This window comes from Callorhinus ursinus, unplaced genomic scaffold (genome assembly GCF_003265705.2).
Source record: "Callorhinus ursinus isolate GAN/ISIS: 27379988/994484 unplaced genomic scaffold, GSC_fseal_2.0 scaffold3, whole genome shotgun sequence".
NCBI lineage: Eukaryota > Metazoa > Chordata > Mammalia > Carnivora > Otariidae > Callorhinus > Callorhinus ursinus.
The window spans coordinates 84682172-84704143 of record NW_027397065.1 but is presented as its reverse complement, the minus strand read 5'-3'; the positions used below and the strand labels follow the sequence as shown (position 1 = coordinate 84704143).

The following is a 21972-nucleotide window of genomic DNA, read 5'->3' as shown; positions in this document are numbered from 1 at the left end:
CGTTATAGCAGGAAAGGAACACTTTGTTGAGGTTTTAGTTATGTGAAAAGCAAAACTGTAGGTATCAGAATAAATTCATGAGAAGGGACCTTAGATGTTTATCTAGTACAGTAGTTTTATTTTGCCAATGGGGGAGGACATGATAATTTTTAAACAGTTTGTGTCTCCAGAGCTTTCCATTCTTCCATCTACAATAACTCATTCAGAAATGAGCCTGTGACCCCACAATGACTAAGGATATGCCCCAAGACTTTTGCCTTGGCTTCTTAGAGTTTTTCTGGCTTAATGGTTTTAAAGCTGAGAAGACAACCTTCCTGGAGGTTTTATTACATCTGTACTTGGATATGACAGCCAGGATAGGTGGAGACAGTGGAGAGATCCAGACAAACAGGCCCATGATGACTTTATCTGGTCCCTGAATCCAACCATGCCTGGAGTCTGCTGACTTCTGGACCTTTCACTTACGTGAGTAAATTAATTCCATTTTGCTTACTGAAGGCTGGGTCAGGTTTTCAGTCGTGGGTAACAAGACATCTGTGACAGGTGCCATTCTGGAGAGAGACATTCTCACATCTTTATAGATTTATTATTATTGCTTAATGTAAAGACTCAACCTGGCAGCCATTCCCTTCTTCCATGCAAGGAGCTATGGAGCCATGGAGACTCTGCTTTCCTTAATCACCTCTGCTTAGAGCCCAGGGTAGCCGACTTTGACACGTCAAGGACCAAGGATGCGTAGACCTGAAGTTTCCTTGTTATTTTTGGCGACTCTTAGCTTGGAGATGGTACCTTTGAAACCACAGCTGCTGCTTCTTTAGTTCTTCCTCCAGGTGCCAAAAAGCCTGATCAATAATGAATACCTGAAATGTCTTCAAACTTAATTTAGCATCTGGCCCAAAGAGGAGAATGCCAAGTCTGGGTCTCATGGCAAGCCAAATTTGGAACAAAAACAGAAACGCTGAGATCTGCTCAGTCACAAAGTAGATTCACAGGACTTTTTGTTTCTTCTTCTTCTTCTTTGTGTGTGTGTGTGTGTGTGTGTGTGTGTGTGTGTCACATTGCTGCTATCATCTGCTTGCTAATTGAGTTAACCTTGTCAAAACTGATATGACACCAGGTCTGTGGTGTCATCATTGGGCAAGGTTGTCAGAGTCCCTCTTTTGGCTCTTTCTAGTGTCAGCTTGATTTAATGACCTCTGGAATTCTGTTCATGAACTCCAAGGAGACAGGTAGGTCTACTGGTTGACTTGTGCTTGAAGGCTGATGGCACAGGTCTGTAGAAAGAGCTTTGGGATCCTCCTGGTTTCAGCACATGACAGTCACTCAGTGCCCCTGTCTTTCCCAGAGAAGACTCTCCCCTCTGTTAGTGTTGTAGAGTCTCTTGCAAAAGCACCAAGGACCTCCACCCCAAATTTGGCTTGGATATTGAGGTCAGTGACTCCCATGCACCAAGAGAATTTGAGAGGCTTATTACGTAAAGGACTTTTCCATAGGCTGATGGGCTTCATCGGTGCCACCTTTGATCCCTGTATTAGTCAGCTCGGGCTGCCATAGCCAAATAGCACAGACCAGAGGCTTAAACAGCAGAAATGTATTTTCTCAAGCTCTGGAGGCTGGGATTTGGAGGTGTCAGCAGGGTGGGTTTCTTCTGTGGCTTCTCTCCTTGGCTTGCAGATGGCCATCTTCTCCCTGGGGGACTCACATCATCCCCCTTCCGTGCGTGTCCATGTCCCCATTTCCTCTCATTTTAAGGACACCAGTCATAAGAAACAAGTTGGATTGGCGTCTACCTCAAGGACCTCACTGTAACTTACTTACTGTTTTAACGATCCTATCTCCAAATGATACATTCTGAGATACTGGGGTTTATGGCTTCAGTATATGAACGGGTGGCAGATTTTGGGGTAAAGCACTCTCTTTCACGTTGCGGTGCTGAGTGACCCAAATGCATCCTGCCCCCTTTGCTGACACGTTTCTCTCACCGAAAGCCGTTGTCTTTCAAAGAAACATTTAGACATGAGATGGTAGGGTGATGAGGCAAAGCCAGAAAACATGGGCCTGCAGGAACAGTTGGGGGGTGGTGGTGGTTGGGGGGGTTATCTCGGGGTGCTGAGACCAGCTCCTTGTCACCTTCCCTTAGAGAACCAGGCTTTAGGGATCCCCTTGGGATATTTATGCCTCGACTTCTGTCCATGCTGGGAACTTTTCATCTACCTCTGCAGTCAGCAGACCAGATTGCAAATAAGCTGATTTCATTGCGTGAGACTTAAAAATGTAAGACTCCTCATTATAGTTATGATTCCAGTTCTGAGCAGAATTTAATACTAGCCATGTTGGTCAACTCTATGGGGGGACACTTTCACAAAAGATACATATATCACATGATGACATTACACACTTTCAATGTCTTACAATTTTGTCAATTACACATCAATAACACTAGAAAAAAATTCAAATGCTGGACCTTTTGTTACACTTAGGCAAGGGCTTCCCTTTCCTTATACCTCCTGTTCCTTTTGTTTTATTTGCATTTAATCCATCCTGCACCCCCACCTCAAGATGCATGAATATTAATTAACGTAAATACATTTAGCAAAAGAAATCCTTCTTTTTTTAAACCAGAAATTTGTATGAGAATTGCCGCCTGTTCGGGGATTCTGGAAGTGTACTACTATAGGAAATAAATGAGTTTATCCCCTTCCCCAAGAATTTAATATGAACTAGATTATTTTAGGGCTTTATTCTAGAAATCTAGGTATCAATACAGCAAGAAACTTTCTTAAGACGGTTCTTTACATGAACTCTATGATGATATTATAGCAAAAGCCTGATGTGCTAGATCAAATAAAGACCCCCCCCCCAGATGTCCACATGCTAATCTTCAGAACCGGTGAATATGTTACCTTATATGGCAAAACGGACTTTGCCGATGTAAGTTAAAGGGCTTGAGTGGGGGAGATTATCAATGTCATCCAAAGGTTCCTTATAAGAGAAAAGAGGGAGGTGGGAGACAGAGAGAGAGAGAGAGAGAGAGAGAGAGGAAAGATTTGATTAAAGATGCCACTCTGTGGGCTTTAAAGATGGTGCCAAAGAATACAGGTGGCTTGTAGTTGTTGGAAAGAGCAAGAAAACGGATTCTCCAGTTCACCCCCTCCCTCCCCCGCCCCACAGGAACACAACTCTGCCAATCCATCTTGGATTTCTGACTTCCAGAACTAATAAGTACCTGTTGTTTTAAAACATTAAACGGGTGACAGTTTGTTACAACAGCCATAGGAAATGAATACACCAGGGTAGTTTATTTACCCAAAGCAGCCAGGAGTAACTATGTAGCCTCATTGCTGGTAACGCAAACAATCGCGACAACACACTCAAGGTTGTGAATGGTGTTTTATTTCTTTATTTTTCTAAAATAAGAAACGTGGCATGTCATTTTCATGGCTGCTTTCTCTTCTGTGGCCTGTTCCAGAATCGGAGGCTTACCGGATGGGCTCAGGCAGTGGACCTGTCCTTGTTCCACCTGCTGCTGGCCTGGGGCGGAGGGTGGGGGGGGGCGGCTGGGCGGGGGGAGCCTCCCCTCCCACCACCTGAAGCCTTTCCCTTCCTCTGTCCCCCACAGAGCCCGTGGCTCTGCACCTGACTGCTGTACCCCCACCCCAAGGGCTCCCAGCCTTCAGTTCGGTTTCTCCCTCCGGGGCAAGGCATCTGTCCCATCACGGAGCTCGCACTAGGGTGGGTGATGGCTGCACAGCCCTCCACCTGTCGGGAGGCGCTCTCCTCCTCCTCCTCCGCTCAGGCCTGCCACCTTAGAGAGCTGTGGGTGGTTATTCACAGCACTGCTTTCCTGGTTACATCCCTCTCCCAAGGAGTTGGGTACCGTGCCTCTCACATGGCGACTTCAGTAAAGGTTGGCTACTCATTCAATGAGTGAATGTTAATAATGCACATTTGGACAGCCGTTTTTGGAATCACAGCGGTGATGTGCAGGGTTATACAGCCCGCAAGACCAGATGGTTAAGTTTTGGGGAACGTGCAAGCTGGTTGCTAAATACAGCCATTATTGAGTAGCACATTACATAAGCTTAGGGTTAAATGAATTATATTGAAAAATAAAGGTAAGAAAGGTAAGAAATAAAGGTAATAAATACTCAGTACCCTACACAGTCTGATTATTTTTACTACATTTTATTACCCCTGCTCTTGGAAGTTTTCCTGCCACTTATGTCCATTTCATAACACAGTTTACTGTACCCTGGAGATAATGTGTTGGTCGGTTACTGAGTACCACTTCCGATTTCACATTCAGTAGCAACAAATCGGCACTTTGAAATTGGTCATGGTGTGTGCACTTATAGCAGAGAAATTGGCAAGTGCTATAGATCAAGGAGGTCTTCCTTCCTTCCTCCCTCCCTCACTCCCTCTCCCCTTCCTTCCTTCCCTCCTTTCTTTTCTTTCTTGACTCCATGTTTTTTTTTTTAAGTTTATTTATTTATTTTAGAGAGAGACGGAGAGCGCACAAGTGGGGGGAGGGACAGAGGGAGAGGGAGAGAATCTGAAGCAGACTCCACGCTGAGCGAGGAGCCCCATGTGGGGCTTGATCTCATGACCTGAGATCATGACCTGAGCTGAAATCAAGAGTTAGCCGCTTAAATGAAAAAGCCACCCAGGCACCCCCTGAGACTCCATTGTTAAACATTTACCAGCATGCCATTGGTCATAAGCCTGATCTGATCTTCACAAAAATGGCAAAATGGAAGCAGAGCAGGTATTTTCACCCCCAATGTACTAATAGGGAAATGATGACCCAGAAGTTAACTAGTTTACACAAATAGGGCTTCTGAGTCCTAGTACATCTATTCACCATTATATATGTATATTTTTGCTGAGGTTAATCAAGTAACCAATTCTTGAATTTATTTTTACTTTTTCTATGAAAAATAGTGGTTGAAATTAAATTTGCATTTCAGATACCAATGAAAAATTGTTTAGTATAAGTATGTTCCAAATATTGCACGGGACATACTAAAAAATTATTGGCTGTTTTCCTGAAATTCAGTTTTAACTGGATGCCCTGTATTTTTGTTTGCTGACTCTGGGAACACTAATTAAATGCTATGTGTGTATACATATTAACAAGATGGGAAAATTTCTTGCTATGGTCCTATTAAATTCTGTTTACAAAATCTGATCTTGTCTCCTACTTACCCTGGCTCTATTTTACTCTCCACTCTATCTTTCCAACTCTACTAGGGTCAACATTAATGGCATACAATTGCTCAGATTACTTAGTAACTGGGCTAGTGACTTTGAACTCCCAGTGAACTTCCACCTAAAAGGGACTGCCAGTCTCGTTTCTGACTTTTTCAACATCTCTGGAATAGTCTAAAACAAAATAGAACCACTTAAGAACACAGTTTCCCTTCCACTTATGTCCATTTCATAACAGTTTACTGGCCCTTTCTCCTAGGTTCTGCCAGCACCCAGTCAATGCCATTAGTACACGCTGGCATCGGTCCTGTTATCCTCAGCTGCTGCTTTTTAAGTTTAAAAATTCTTGGGAAAACAAGTAAAGCTGCCCTTCAGAATCTTGGGTGTTGAGTGAACAGGAAATCTGGTTGTAATTCTTCCCTGAATGTATCAGGATCAGGGAGATAGTTATTCGTGGATCCAGGGGAGCACCTGTTCTCAGGCTCCTGGCAATTAGAGGTTGAAGTCATTCATCTGCATCAAGGTCTCATTTGCTGCGAATGCTCCGGATGCTTCTTATCTTCACAGTGTCCCAAGGACCCACTGGTTACTGAGCTCATCTCCGAAGGTGTGGGGCTTGGGATTGTGGAAAAGGAAGGTGGTGATTACACTGCATTGATAATGGAGGGTGTGTGTGCTAGCAGAAGAGGAAGTGGTAAAGCGCCATGTAACTTGGAGACATTCCCGTTCTCAGACTGTGCATTCCCAAAGACAGCCCAGCCCAGAGGAAAGCGGCAGTCACTGCTCGGTACACTGGATCTCTGCTCCTCCTCACTTCTCCAGGCCTTTAATCACCCTCCATTTGCTCTCTTTGTTATAGATAATGAACACATGAAGAACATAATTGCTTAAAAACCCCAAACCATCTGATATTGATAGTGTCCTGAGGCAATGACATAATGTCAAACCCATTCAATTACGAATCTGTAGCATATTTTACTAGTGGTTAAAAAATAAGATCTATTAGGACAATGGCTAGAAAAAGTATCTATGGAATGCCTTTCTGTTTGCCAAAATTGGTACTTGGGTGTTTTTTTTTTTTTAATTTTTTTTTAAAGATTTTATTTATTCATTTGAGACAGAGAGATACAGAGAGAAAGCGCGAGAGCATGAGCAGGGGAGAGACAGAGGGCGAGGGAGAAGCAGGCTCCCCGCCGAGCCAGGAGCCAGACGTGGGTCTCGATCCCAGGACCCTGGGATCATGACCTGAGCCGAAGGCAGATGCTTAACCATCTGAGCCACCCAGACGCCCCCTTGGGTGTTTTTTTTTTTTTTTTTTATTAATTCTCTTTTACTAAATTTTAGGAAAAGTAAGCTTTTATTCTAAGGAAATGATGATGTGAATATTGAACTCTTTGCCATGAGATTGCTTTCGTCAGTCCAGTCTTTGATTACTTCCTAGGTGAGGGCAGGAGAAAGTCTCTAGAATGTGGGCATGAGTACTTAATGATTGCCTGTTGTGGAATATTCTGGGGAATTTGGTGGTTCTCATGTGCTCTGAGAAGAGAGCCAGGTTCTTTCTATATATTTCCTCTGCCTTCCTCAGCTTTAACTTCAACTTTTTCCAGGCCCCTCATGGTCACTAGATGGCTGCCAGGAACGAGTCACCACATGCTTTCTTGCTCTCATTCAGTTGGAGGAAACACAAACCCAAGATGCAAACCCTTCCTTCTGACAAAATTACAGGGCCGTTTTATCCCATTTTTGCGAGTTGTAGTATTAGTTTTTAACTTCTTATAGTAAAACTCATTGCTTTTGCCATTAAGAAATACTGACAAATGTTTGAAAGAAGCTGAACCTGTTAAGGTAAAATGTTATCAGTTTTGTGGGAGATGGTCTCAAAAAGGCAACAGCAATGTTTCCGACCATGCATGCTCTTCCAGAATCTTGCCCACTTCCCCTATCAAGTGATATAGTTTCTTACCCCACCCTCTGGAACTGAGCAGTATTTTGCTACTGTATCGACTAATAGGATGCATTTTAACTTTTGTGCCTGGTTCTTTCTCTTGGGACAGACTTTGGGAAACTTGAGATGATATAGAAGAAGTTTGGTCCCATGAACTATCTCTGCTGGACAGGCATGTGGAGATAGTTCACAGGATGCCTGAGGAGTTGCAGTTCTTCCTGCCCCCAGCTACTTGAGTCTTCCCAGCACAAGTGCTAGATAACTTAAGTGACTGAGCCTTTAAGTGGTTCCAGCTCAGTCTTCACGCCTCCATGGCTGCTTCTGAGTGGGATGGAGCTGAGCTGTCTTCATGGAACCCAGGCCAGACTGCAAATTCTTGAACAAAATAAATCCTTCTCTCTTTTTAAAAAACCACTAAATTTTGGAGTGGTTTAGTTCAATTGTTCAATTGTTCTGTGTGTGATTTTCAACTCCTTCCTTCGTAATTAAGAGTGAGTCACATATACACACAGTCAGTGGTATTGTGGTAATTTTTCTTTTGATGACACGTTAGCTCATGTAGTTCAAATTCACTTTTCACATGGCCAGTGATTTGGGTTTAATTCCCATAAAGGCCAGTTCACTTTCCTCTGCTCTGTGACTTCACTGTGTGGTCATCTCATAGCTGTCTGCTCTTTAGTATGAGGACATGAAGACACATGGCCGTTTGGAAATGGACACCAGGTTTCTCTGTTGAGCTGGTCACTAAGGGAGGCCGTGGTCATGGAGTGAACATACTCCCAAACTGGAATTTCTGAAAAAAAGGCATCTTGTTGGCTCCACGAAGGTCAGGCTTAGGGCAGGTTGGGCAAATGAGACATGAGAATAAATAGCCTGGGGCAGATGGAGGTGGGTGGGGTATTAAGGATGAACATCCGGAAGTGAAATCAATGGCAGCAGTAACTGACATGGTAGGCACTGGTTGTATAGGATGTATGGTGAACAAACAGACTCTGGGATCAGCAGACAGACACCCTTCCCCTCGTAACTTGTAGTCCCACTGCCTGAGACATGGTGGGACTGGTGCTGAGTAAAGGGTGGATCCCGGGGAATCAGGCTTTCCTCTCCCCATGGCCCCTTTGCTTTATGGACTCCCGATCCTATCTGAAGCCACTGCTGGAAGATCACCTTCCCTGAAAGAGGTATCCTGGTATTATGGTCTACAGTTGCCAAGCTTCAATTTTATGTCCAACAGTAAAATTTGCTAGCTACGTGGTATCACTGCATCTTACTCCCCTCCTCTCAAAGACAGGGTGGGTTGTAATAAGAACCTACCTGGTAGTGAGGAGGACAAGCAGAATGACCATTAAAACACAGTGAAAGCAAGAAAATGCTGCACACACAGAAGGGTTTGTTTTTAAACCATTTGTCTGAGCAGGGGCCCTTGCTTTACAAGTTTCCTGTGCTGCCCTAAAATAATCCTTTATTCTATTTGTGACTATCTCAGGCCAGAGGTTCATCATAATCAATAGCTCATGGCTAAGCTTCTCAGGCCTCTGCCCCCTCCCCTGCTATTCACTCTCCCTAACCTGCTATTGGAATGACCCACTGAGGCCCTGCATGGTCTCCGAATTACCATACTCAAAGGCTTCTTCTTAGTTGTCTTCCTGCTTATTATTCTCTGTGCTTACCCCTCTCTTCATATGAGATTCTCCCTGATATTGACAACAGTGCACTGGTCTTGTTCTCCCCAAACCTCACCTCCAATATGCTGTTGTGTCCTTCTGTATCACGCTGGTTGCCTGTGAGCCTTCACCATCCCTAGGATGGTTGCCTCTCTCTATCCCCCTTTCTATGGATGCTCTATCCATGCCACTTCCCACCTCTCCATCCCAAATAGTTGATGCCTAATTCTGCACCTCTAGTTCAGAGTCCTGGTTGCATTTCCACTGCCTGCAGCAATATTCTCCCTGGATCTACCATCAACCTCTGTAACATGTCCAAAATGGAGTGGATTTTCCTTGACAGAAAGATCTTTCTTCCTTCTTACCAGTGGGTTATCATTGCTGGGCTTCTGGTCACCCAAGCGCCCATCTTTGAGGGATCACTGGGTTCCTCCATCACTCCATTACTGGGTTCCTCAAGTGCTGTGGATTTTACATCTGCAACATTTCATCTTAGTTTTGTTCATTTTATCTGCCATTCTCCTAGCTCAGATTCTTATGTTTTCTGGATCATTGTTCTCAAACTTCAGTGTTCTTAAGAATCACCCAGAGATTTCATGAAAATGCAGATTCTGATGAGGAAGGATAGAGTGGGACATTTCTGATATGCTTCTAGGTGGCGTTGATGCTGCCAGTCTTCCTGATTATCCCTTGAGTAACAAGGTTCTAGATTATTCTAGTCATTGCAGAGGTGATCTCTTTCTAGACCAGAGGTTCTCAAAGTATAGTCCCCAGACAAGTAACAACATCAACTTGGGAACTTGTTAGAAATGAAAATTCATGGCCAGTCCCAGCCCTATCCAAACATACACTGAATGTCTGAACATGTTGTTCAGGCGATGTGCTCCGGGTGATTCTGATGCATGGTGTGAGAACCACTGATCTAGACCTTACCTTTACAACCACCATACACCCCCGGAATGTCTATAAAGATGCTGTGAAAAATCTTTAGTGTTTCTGTAATATGGCTTTCAAGAGCCTCAACTTTGCTTGTAGCCTGACTTCTTTCTCTCTCCATGCTTTCTCCGTTCATTTTAGAATTAATTTTGTTGCATGTTGTGCCCTGTCCATTCCCTATACTTCCCACATCTTTCTCATTCCTGTTTTTCCAGAAATGCCTCCATTATCAGTCATCAGAAGCCTATCCATTCTTTAGGTTCTAGCCAAACACCAACTCCTTTGTGTGGTGTTCTCTGGTCACGCAGCTGGGAGTGCATCTTGTTCCTTCCTTGTGCTCAGTTGTGGCTAGCACCTTGTACATTGCACTAGAGTAGTGCTTCTAACTGGGGCTGATCTGGCAATATCTGGAGACAGTTTTGATCATCCCAACTGCAGGTGGTGGTGCTATAGGCCTCCAGTGGGTAGAGGCCAGAAATGCTGATAAGTATCCTACCCTGCATCTCACCCTTTCCCCCACAGAATTATTCAGCCCCAAACATCAATAGAGTATTGGTGGAGAAACAGCTCTGGAGCACGATGCATATCTTCTATCATCTCTCTTGATGGCTGTCAGCACCACCTGGGGTAACGTCCCTCTTATGGATGCACGTTCTAGTAGAGTACCAGGGATGTTATCAAAGCTTTTGTCTCTATTTTATCGAGGGACCAAGCAATGAAATATTGTGAAAAAATGTTAAATGTGTGATGCTAATGTGGCCATTGTTGGAGTTCATGTCAAGAATTCCATTGTCTTAACTGAGGATCAAACTCTTGACTTAAAATCCCACTTTCCCCATTTCCTCGTGTGCTTTGTTTGTTTGCATTTTTAGCTACCTCCTCCTCTATGGCTGAGGAGAGAGCAGGTGTAGCCTGGTGGTTTGTTATTGAACTGATGGGAGACACTGAGGTCAAGGGCTTGCCTTGCTAGACCTGAACTGGCTATTTGTATTAGTTCTCCGGTTTGAAGAAGAACATGGGCTCATTGCTTTGGAGTGTTGCTGTTGTTGTTTGTAAGTAACTGGAGGTCTTGGTCTCTCAACTTTGTAAGGCCAAGGACTGTCCCCACATCCTAGATCCTTCTTCCTGTTTACAGGTTACAAAAGAGTATGTTGCCTTGCCTCGAGAGGAGGTTTTCCAACGAGCTCTCTCCAAGAACGGAGACCAGTGCACTTTAATGAAGATCCCGACCTGAGATGTGCCACTTACCCTTTGAAGGGACAGAATCACCAGGCGGGAAGGAAATTGGTTCTCAAAGTTGGACAAAATCCTCAGTGTCTGCAGACAGCCAAATCTCACTTTCAGGGGCACAGTTCTCAAGGATGGGGGGATAGTATCAGGCCCTAAAGAGGAGCTGAAGTAAGCGGAACAAACAAACCAAATAAATTGAAATTTTGCTACTGAATTTAACACTGCCTTTTTTTTTTTTTAAACAGCAGTTTTCCGTAACATGTGAATCTTGCTAAGATGAAATGGGTCCTCAGTGGTTAATGTTCACTTAGTTAGCACCAAGTGTGACGTGACATCTATGTCTCTCTATTTCTTACAAACCTGTTTGATATTTTATTGTCTAACTCATAATTGGGAATTTGGATTAAAGCATTAATGTGTGGCATGAAACCTGAATCAGTATTAAAAGATCTTATTTTTAAATATTAATATCATTCAAGGTGGTATAATTTAAGTATTTCCTTCATTAGTCTCTGGTGATCAAAACTCAAGTGAAAAAAAATTGGTCTGTTTTTCATACATAACGTCCAGGTTTTACAACTTATTAAATGCATTGGGTGTACGTATGTACATGGTCCACTACAGGGATTGAGAGAAAAAAATTTTCTAGTTTCTTTTCTTCCCTCCTTTGCTCTGAAAAACACCATTTCCATCTCAGTAGATAATCCAAGATCTGGAGGCTCTTGTAGACCCAAGAGGCAACTATTTGCAGGGGGCCAGTGGTGTGGTGGGGGTGTCCGACTTGGGTCACTTCAGTACAATGAAAGCAAAAACAAACAAAGGTTTCTTGCCACTGGGGGCTTTTATCCAATACAGCCCTTGTTATGAATAACAAATCACCAGCTGTCAATCTTTACTGCCAAGGGAGCCTGTGGGCGCTTTAGGTCATTTCATGGTTTATGTAAAATCTCATCTATTTGTCTAGCACCCGTCTATACCTCTCATCTATATCCTCTATCATCTATCAATCACTTCTCACTCTCTCCTAATTTACTTGTGTATATGAGTGTGTGTGTGTGTGTATGTGTATGAAAAGAGGAAAAGGATTGCTTTGAATAACAGCAAACACTTTTAATTTTCTTCTTCCTACCTCTGTGTCTGAAGCCAGAGGCCCCCGGCTGAACTGGTCATCCCAGCCCCACACAACGTGCTGTCAAAGAATCCCAGGCAGTAGAGGTATCCTTGGTCTTCCCAGGTCACAAAAGCAGGCAATGCACGGACTCAAAAGCATCCAGGAAATATGAAATTCCCGCCAGGAAGCCTTTTTAGCACATGCAGGAATTCCCTCAGGCACAATCCAGCCAGGAAGGAGTCGCATTGTTTACTTTTGGACAAGTTCAACTAGCTACTAGGTTATGCTTAAGTCTTATCTGCCTGGATGAACTTCACTAGTTCCTTCTATGACACAGATGAAGTGGATACATTGTTCTCAGTGCTGTAGATTTCTCTCTCTCCACAGGGGCTGGAGCATGCCTGTGAGGGAAGCCACAAATGTGGAGTCCTGGAGTAAACAGTGCAACAAGGTCCAGCTTGCAGGTAATTTGTAGGACAATTCATATGCAAATTTCTGTCTCCTGCTCTATTCGGGAAATTAGCTTTTCGTTTGCAAAAATATGCACGAACAAAAACTCTTTTGATGGTTGCTAAATTTGGAGAAGGAATCGCTGATTTGGGACTTTGATCTGAATTAAACTATGTAGCGTAGAGGGGAGCAAGTTTTAAAGGAAGATGGCAGCCAATTTCTTTTGTTATTTAATTTTTATTTTTTCCAAGAACAGTTAACATTTACTTAGGCACCTATTGGCCTCAGTCACTTGCATCTAAAGAGCAAAGCTAATTTACCCACAGCCCGTGTTCTTTTAAATGGTTAGCCTTATTTCTTAGCTCTGTTAACCACTATTCTAACATTAGCTTCAAGTTCAATTTTAATAATCTAATCCATAATGGTCCACTGCTCCCTGCCACATGAACAAAAAGTTTGGGGGTAATAAGGCGAGCAGTTTACATTTTCCGTTGATACTTCAAGTAATTGGCCCCAAAGTGAAATTATTGAGTTGGCCATGGTTTATTGTGTTCTGAGGGCATAAAACATGGAAGGAAATGGACCTGTAGAAAGAGGCGGTATCCAAGAATGTGTGAATGTGTGAAAATCCTATAACTTCACTTCAACTGGCCTAATATCCTGAGTCACTAGATGGTCAGAAGGATAGATGGAGTACAAGAGGAACAAACTGATGTACATTTATACCAAAAACCAGAAACAAAGCTTGTACAAGATGAACAGCAAATGAAATAGCTTCTATCAAAATAAAATCTCACACAGGTCATTTTTATACATACGTGGACATACACACACCCACACACGCACAGACACACAGGCAAGAATGTGTATTTTGTAAGATGGGTCCTTGGAAATAGACATTCTTAGCAAATATGGATGACGGATCAATTGTAATTTATTTTCTTTTAACACTGTATCATCATAAAGAAAACTGGTATAAATGAAAAAATCTATTTCAAATATCTACATCTAAAATTTTAGGCAGTGAAAAAGCACTTTGTTGACAAGGAGTGTGGAATGATGTATGTTAATTGTCAGAAACTGCTGAATGCCTTGCTTAGTTGCCACAAACAAATTCACATATCAGAACGAACAATACTGCTAAATATTCCTTTTTTTCCCATTTTTTTTTTGTTAAAACATACTGGGAGAAAGAAAAGAAAAGAAAAACTGGAAATCCATACATCTTTCAAAAGTTTGAAATTGAAGCAATATTTAGAACCATAGATGAGGAAACACTGCCGCATGGTGTAATATACACAATGCGCTTTTCTTCTTTAATCTGTAATGTACATCAAATACTTTACAACAATGCATTAACAAAAGGCAAGAAACATCTTGCTGTACAGAGGAACCCCAATGCAACTTGAAGCCTAGAATCACAACGGATGAAGAGAGTAAACAAAGCGTGAGAAGCCGTCCCTCTAAAGTGTGTGCACTACACCGCCCCTTGTGCTTAACGGTAACCTTCACGCCCCACCACCCCGCCTGTCTCCTCTGCTGCCTTCCGCCACATTCAAGATAAAGCACTTTTTATACTCCACAGCTCCAACTAGAAAGGTATTGTACAATGTCATATTCAGGATCACTTCAGCTTCCTATTGACTTCCAAGTTAACGTTCGGTTCATTTAGCTTTCTAAAATAGCTCTTAATAGTTCCTTACTGGTTATCACAGCCTTCCTACGGAACAGGCTTTAACAAACTAAATTTGCAGGGGGAAAAAAAAAAAGCAATGTCTTGTGGTATGCATGCACATGCACTGTTCCCGGAGCGCCTCGTGCCGCCCACTCCTCACACCCAGGAGTCGGGGGAGGCCGGGTAGTGGCTCGTTTCATAGTTCAGTTCACTGTAGGGACGGGCAGCTGAGTAGAAGTCGACATAGTTGCCGGTGGACTTGAGTCCCAGGTGCATGGTGTACTCACTGGCGGGAGGGCGATGGTGGACCTGGTCCTCGAAGAAGGACTCGTCGTAGTTTCTCGTGGAATTCTGAAACGGCTGGTAGGTCTCGTAATCTTTCCTGCTGGGCTCCTGTGGGACTGGCTGTGCTGGAACCTGCACAGAAAAGAAGATCCACCTGGGCTGGTTTGCTTTCCCTTGATGCAGCCTCCCCATGGCCAAGGCGCTGGAGCCTCCCAGGAAGGCTGGGCGCCCACCCGCACGTCCACCAGCATGGCGTGTCTTCAAATACCGCCAACTGCTGATGGCTCTTTCTTTTAAAAGTTGCTTCCTGTGTCCACACACTAGCATTCTACAGAATCTTTATTAAAAATTATGATTACGGTAAGACAGACATAACATATAATTTGCCATTTTGACCGCTTTTAAGTGTGTAATTCAGTGGCATTAAGTATATTTGTGGCATGGTGCGGCCATCACTAGAATATTCCAGAACTTCGCCATCACCTCAAACAGAAACTCGATACCCATTGAGCGGAACTCACCATTTTCCTCCTTGCTTCAGCTCATGGAAGCCATCATTCTACTTTCTGTCTCTCTAAATTTCACTATTCTAGACACCTCACATAAGTGAAATCATATAATATTTGTCCTTTAGTGTCTGGCTTCTTTCACTTTGCATAATGTCCCCAAAGGCCATCCATGTTGTAGCATGGGACAAGATGTTGTCCCTTCTTAAGGCTGAACAATATTCCATTGTATCAGTATACCACATTTTGTTTATCCATTCACCTGTTGATGGCCACTTGGGTTGTTTGTTCCTTTTGACTCTTGTGAATAATGCTGTAATGAACGTGGGTGCACTGGTACCTGTTTGAGTCCCTGCTTTCAGTTTTGGGGTATGTACCTAGAAGTGGCATTGCTGGATCCTTTGTTAATTCGAAGTTTAACTCTTGAAGGAATTGCCAAACTGACCTAAGTGGTGGACTTTTTATTTGATAACCTTTTTAAATATATTTTTTTAATTTTAAATTTTATTTTATTAAAAGATGTATTTATTTATTTGACAGAGAGAGAGAGACAGTGAGAGAGGGAACACAAGCAGGGGAACTGGGAGAGGGAGAAGCAGCCTCCCCGCCGAGCAGGGAGTCGGATGCGGGGCTTGATCCCAGGACCCTGGGATCACGACCTGAGCCGAAGGCAGACTCTTAACGACTGAGCCACCCAGGCGCCCCTAGATAACTTAAAAAATTTTTTTTTAAATTTAATTTTTTTTATTATGTTCAATTAGCCAACATATAGTACTTCATTAGTTTTTGATGTAGTGTTCATTAGTTGCGTATAACACCCAGGGCTCTAGATAACCTTTTTTAAATGAAAGAGCTATAGGCTAGAAGCTATAGAACATGAGTAGTTGATTTTCCTCTTTCCTGCATTTGTTCTCTTACAAATTGTTCTCTAGGTGCTGTGATCCCAGACAAAGAGACTGAAGATGTACAAGGTCTAACAGTCACTCGGGGATCTTCCTGCCAGCGCAGTGGGCTGTGGTCAACACCTCTCTGGAGGACAGAGGCTTCCCACCGGTAGGGCCATTCTGTCACACCTGCCTAAGTGATCAGGGACCGTAGCCTCAAAAAGATACATAGAAAAGCACACAATGGAAAGAGGGAATCCGCTCCAATGTAACCTACTCAGAAGGACCGACATGTTTCCCAACTTGGTTTAATTAAGAATTGATTGAACTTGAGAATGCTGTGGGATTAGGAAGCTTTTGGTTAGCAGGGAGGGGTCTTCAGTATTCTCTGGTGACCCTCAGCCCACCCCTGTACTCCTTGTTTGTGCTCTTGTCCTTTGCACATTACTGTCTGATGTCAGGGGCTGTGAAAGGCTAAAGGTCACAGGAGCCACCGAGGTATGGAAGGTCAAGAATTAGTTCCCTTTGCTTTGTTTTAAGGACAATAAGGCTTAAGAGTGTTCACGGGCTGATAATTAGCACTTGTATGTGGGGGTCTGACCATCCTCTTTCCTTCTGACTGCCTCCGGGGTCCCTTTGTAAGCACTGTGCCTCTGAAGTGAGCGGAGCCTCCCCAGAGCTAGTGCGTACAATCATGCATGAAACTCTGCTGACGGCAATAACTGGGGAAGAGGTCTGGTGTGAATGATGGAACGCTTTTAAAGAAACACGATTTGATCACCTCCAAGCAGATTCAGTAATTCCCTATTAATTTAACTAAGGCTCGGCATGGAAACGTCCTATAGAAATTGGTCCTAGCAATAGATAATGATTTGTAATTAGCACGTTGTGTGTAAATGAATGCTTCTAATGACTTGCACATAATTCTTCTCTAAAGTGAAACTCCCTCTTTTACATGTAATTGATTTACACTAGTAATTGACCTGTTCTTCAAAGAAGTGGTCAACTTCATCATAGCTGCCATCCACTCGTCCCACGCTTCCAGTTAGTGGTGGCTGATGACTGAGGTGTTGGGCTACCTGTGAAAGATCTGTTAGCCTAAGAGCCTGGCCACGGGAGGGACATTTGGAATTAATCTTCAGCATCTGTAATTAAACAAGACCAGGTATACGAAATTACTTGGCTAAGCTGAGGTGCCCTGTGCTGTTCTTTGCAGAGCTGGGTGCTATGCTGAACTTCTGCACTCCAACACTGTGCTGCGACCTAAGCATCGAGCATACAGAGGGTTGGAGCTGGGTGGTTTAGAAAAATCACATGGGGAGGGAGCTAGAATTTACTGTGTTTCTATGTCAGTGGGCACTATGTCCAACATTTAACAAATTCCTCTTTGTTTAACCTTTAACCATCTCTCCTTCCCTTCCTCCCTCTTTTCTCTATTTTCCTATCCATCCATCCATCCGTCCGTCCGTCCGTCCGTCCGTCCGTCCATCCATCCATCCATCCAATTCCCCCTTTATAGATGAAGACACTGAAGCTCAGAGAAGTTAAGAAACTCGTCCAGGATTATCATGGCTAGTGGTGTTGTGAGACTGGGATTTGAACCCGAGTCTGGCTGACTCTGAAGTCCACATTTTCTCCACCACACGAACACAGTTTCAGTGGAGCCCAAGTGGCCGATCCTCAGAGGGCCAGCCTCACTGAGTTGACTCCAGGCTCTATAATAAGAAGGGAGGCCGGTGGACAAAGGAACCCTAGGAGAGCTCTCACTTCTTTGCGCTGGGCTCAGTGGCCGTGGATAGGGAGGTCTGTGGGGGCGACCACTCACAGGCTCACGGCTCTCCTCCACAGCGGCTGCTTCTTTCAGGCCTTTGCATGACCTGTTTCAAATTTCTTACTGCCACCATGTTCTCTCTGGTTGGTGGACGTCTTTAGGTTGTGTACACGTTTATTTTAGTCTCTTACCTTGAGGAATTGCCTTTTTCATTTCATCTGTATTGGTCATAAGTCTCATGTCAACCCCTTCTAAGGTTTAGTCCTGCAGTTCTGAGAGTGTGTGTGAATGGACTCTCTAGGATGGGTGACGGGTGGCTATGCTGTGTTTGGAGGGATCAAATTTGCTCACTGGCCTCGTGGTGCAGATGTCGACGGTGGATGTACATTCGCAGGGGGAGGAATGTTGACTGTACTTTATGATTTACTCTAAGGGATTATCTGACAGTATTCAAAATTAGACAAAGTGCTCTCAAATATAAGCCCTCCCGCAAGAGGAGCTAAAAATAAATGCATTTTTTTATGTTGCACTGTTTGCATAAAGCAGACTTCTATGAAGGAGGTAGAACGAGGCTCATGTATAGCAGTGGTGTATTCTGGACTTGTGTGTCTGCTGTGGTTCAGAGAAGCCCTGGTACATCCAAGGAGCCTGAGGCTGTTGCCTGCTTTTGCCTTAAGGCAGCATCCTTTTTGGGGTGGGGGGTGCAACCAGCCGGCTCATGTAGGGATACTGGCTGGGGTCCATGTGCTTGGCATTTTGTCCTGTGGCTCCTACTCCCATAAAGCCATTGTTGTTGAACTTCTTCCCCAGTGGGAGGATGTTTAGTTTAAATTATGAAGGACGGTGCCACTTCTCTACCCCCCCACTCTGTTAGCATGATGAGAGAAAACTGTGTTTAGTCCTCACTGGGTCTGCCTACAAACTGGATTGATTGCTAATACAAGGAAAATAGCTGCCCAGTACAGATCTTCAAACTTCACCACAGGGCGAAAGCTGAAGACTCAGGGTGTTAATATACAATGAAAAAGGTCACATGGTAAGGAGTCATGGTTCTCAAAGTCCGGTCCCAAGACCAGCAGCATCAACATCACCTGGAAGCTTGTTAGAGAGGTAAATTACCTACCGAGTCAGTAACTCTGGGGCTGGGGGCCAGGGATCTGTGTTTAGCCGTCATCCAGGGCATTCTGATTTGTGCTCAAACTTGAGAGCCACCAGCATAGAGGAGGGCAGATGGGACGAGAAGGCAGAAGAGCCAGGTTGGAGCCTTCGCCTTTTCTGAGCTGGGCGACCAAAAGCAAACCCTTATCCTCCCTGAATCTTGATTTCTTCATCTCTGGGGACAACTTTACCTGCTCTGCCCACTTGGCGGTGGAACTGGGGACACCAACCAGGACCTCAAGATGCTGTTTTGATGTAATAATTTGATGGTTGCCATCAAAACACCAAACCCCTCTATCTCTAGCTTATGAACACAAAATTCTCTTGCTAGATATATACAGTTAAGTACGTTTTCTTTATAAGTAGGGGATAAACTAGTAGAAGCTTAGTAGGATTTTTGGAGAGTTTAGGCAGTTAACTGTTAAAATGATGTCTGCAACCAGTTGGTTAGAGACATAAATGAGGACCATGAACAATCCCAGAATGTGCCCCTCGGAGCCACTGGGGACCATCCTGTAAATCTAGATTGCAAACAGTCCTAAGGAAACTATGGCAGCCTCCCTGTGAGATGCCAAGGACCTCTGGGCCACACCAGGGCATTTCTTCACGGCCAACGATAGTGGAATCCAGGGAGAGAAAGGCTGGTATAGAATAAGCCAATTCTTGTGATGAGCTTCTCTTAACCTACGGAGACTGAAGACTATTCCTATACTCTGGGATGCAAAGTCAGGGTCCTATCACATGCTGACCAGTATCAGCAAGAGCTATAGATAGTTCTCATTGTACCTGGTATTTGCTAAAAGATAAAAGTTGGTATCCATAACTGAAGTTGTCATTTCCAATACATTTTGTTTCCATTTTCCTTTGTGTTCGGGCAGGCATGTTGATATGTGGATAGCTGGTGGCCACCCCTCTGGTGATTACTTGTCTAGAGCTCACGCACTTATTTATTCATTGACCTCTTGGCTTTTAGCAAAGAGCAGAACTGAGGGAGGTGAAGTAGATGTTAGCAACGTGTCAGGCAGGCTGTGGGGCCTGGGCATTCACCAGGGGGTTGCCAAAAACACCAGATGTCTTCCAGAGGAGCTGTGGTGCATGGCCTGGAACGTTCAGAGCAAGGAGATAACTCCTCTACCCATCACCATTTCACCCGGTGATGAGTGATTAGAGAAAAAGGTAATTCAAGGTCGAGGAGATACTTCCCGTGGCCTCCTCCTTCTTCTCTTGGAAATGGTCTTGCTCAAGATATTCTATCCGCTAGGAGTGGGTCCCTTTCCTTTACAAAGATGCTGCCCTACCAGGTATTGAGAAATGTTCAAAAACAGCCCATTTCCCCCCATGTTTACTGCCATCTGGTTATTGTGATCAAACCAACAGGTTTCAGATGTATCTCTCGGCCCAACTTTCCTGACTTAGGGCAGGAATCTAGAGCATCCGCAGAAGCAAGTTCTGGCAAAGGTTATTCGTAGCCAACAGTTAGGAGGAATGGGTTTCTTTCTGCAGTGGCCCCTCTAGGGGACAAACGTATGACGTTATCATTCAGTGAAGGAGCAGAGGCCGTGTCTTTTGCTTTTACAGTTCCCACAAAACCACAGAGAAAAAAAAAAAAAGAGCCTTCCGCGAACGTTTGCCAAAGAAGACACACACACACACACACACACACACACACACACACACAGCCCAGTTCTTGAAGGAGTTACTGCTTAGCATTCCTCAAACTTGAACACGTGTACACGAATCACCTAAATGTCTAGATGAAATGCAACTCTGATGCATTTGTTGCATCAGATGGATTAGGGGTAGGGGTCTGAGAAGAATCTCTTCCAAAAAGCTCCCATGGGGCACTGATGCTGCCGGTCCCCCAACTAGACTGATTAGCAAGGCACTCCTCAATGCACCCCATTTAGTTGTTCATTCTTGAACTTGTCTCTATTTTATTGGTAACTATCATGTATAACGAATGCTTTCTTCCAAATGAGAACTGCCTGGGTTATGGGAACTACCGAATCCCTGTCTAGTAATCACACAATATTATCTAGTAACCAGAATCTTCCAGTAGTGTATTGGAGGCTTTTCATTTTGGATCATAGTAGAGAACTTGCTACCACCAAATGAAGCGAGTGGTTGTAGTGAAATCAAAGACTGTTTTCAAATCTGAGGCCGTTCTGATGACTGCCGCCACCCCACGCACACTATGTTGAATGTGAGTGGAGAGCAGCAGAGAATGTTATTTTCTTTTTTTCCAGTCCTTTACGTATGTTATGTAGAAGCTAATTTATTTTTTCCAATTCCAGGATATTTCACACAAGTTGAAGGGGAAAATGAACACAAATGTGTGGGTCTCCTTTACCTGGTTATGTTTGATGTCTTCAGCGGGCGCACCATAGGAATTCCTATACAAAGTTGAAATTCCAGTGTTTTGAGCTAAAAACAAGAGGGAAACAGAAAGTATTAGCAAAGAAGGCAAGATTTCAAGTGAGGAATCATGGTGATCGAGGCAAGTTCTTGCCCTAAGAAAAAAACTTGGTTTCTCCGGGCGCATTCCAAGTGCCGTGCCACATGGAAGAATCCTTTGGTTCTGGACACTTCGTTTTACATGCAGATGTAAGAAAGAAGAACAGTTAGGTATTCTATCAAATCCCCACAGCATGGGAGTTCCTTGCAGTCACATTCAGACTGTAGACAGGGTCAGGGCAGGGCAGCAAACAGATGGGCATCTTGCCAGGATTCTTGCCTTCTCTGGTGAGATCGAGTGGGTAATAAAAGCTGGTCTCCTGCACTGAGGCGTGCAGGCATCTGTATGAGCAGCTTAGTGTTGAGCTGGAGAACGACAAGAATGAAATTTCTAATTTGGGCTCACAGAGTGCTTAATCATCACGCAGACACTTCATTTCTCAAAGGCCCGAAGGATGGGCAGGAAGTACCATCTGCATCTGTCCTGCACATCTGGGTGGCTGCAGCTTTGGAACCCGGCTCGACACAGGGGCACGAGCCCCTCCCCCTCTCTTGAGACAGGCCTGTAGTCTAGCTGAAAGGAAGGGAGGTCTCCTCTACTTGCCGGCAGCTTTCAAAGGCACGGGCAGGGTTTGCCCACTTCCTCCCCTAGAACCGTTGGGGCTCATGCCACAGGCCCAGAGGAAGGGCCCAGG

At 44.1% G+C, this 21972-nt stretch overlaps 1 protein-coding gene and 1 long non-coding RNA gene across 8 annotated transcripts in view; one reads left to right on the top strand and one right to left on the bottom strand.

Moving 5' to 3' along the window:
- Window positions 1-37: 37 nt before the first annotated feature.
- Window positions 38-21179, top strand: LOC112820339 (uncharacterized). Of its 3 annotated transcripts, none has more exons than XR_012377646.1 (4): window positions 38-465; window positions 12127-12558; window positions 15943-16063; window positions 16870-21179. It is a non-coding gene; the product is annotated as an uncharacterized lncRNA (long non-coding RNA). The 3 variants fall into 3 exon arrangements; XR_012377645.1 differs by adding an exon at window positions 13739-14143 and having other exon boundaries at window positions 15943-21179; XR_012377644.1 differs by having other exon boundaries at window positions 15943-21179.
- Window positions 13833-21972, bottom strand: part of CTNND2 (catenin delta 2) — a 907509-nt gene continuing 899369 nt past the window's right edge. For all 5 annotated transcript variants that reach the window (XM_073891088.1, XM_025867463.2, XM_073891086.1 and 2 more), the window contains 2 exons: window positions 21174-21247; window positions 13833-14636 (listed from right to left, as the gene is read on the bottom strand). In XM_073891088.1, the coding sequence (XP_073747189.1) occupies window positions 14376-14636; window positions 21174-21247 (335 nt within the window). In that variant the 3' untranslated portion in view covers window positions 13833-14375. The remainder of the gene's footprint in view (window positions 14637-21173; window positions 21248-21972) is intronic.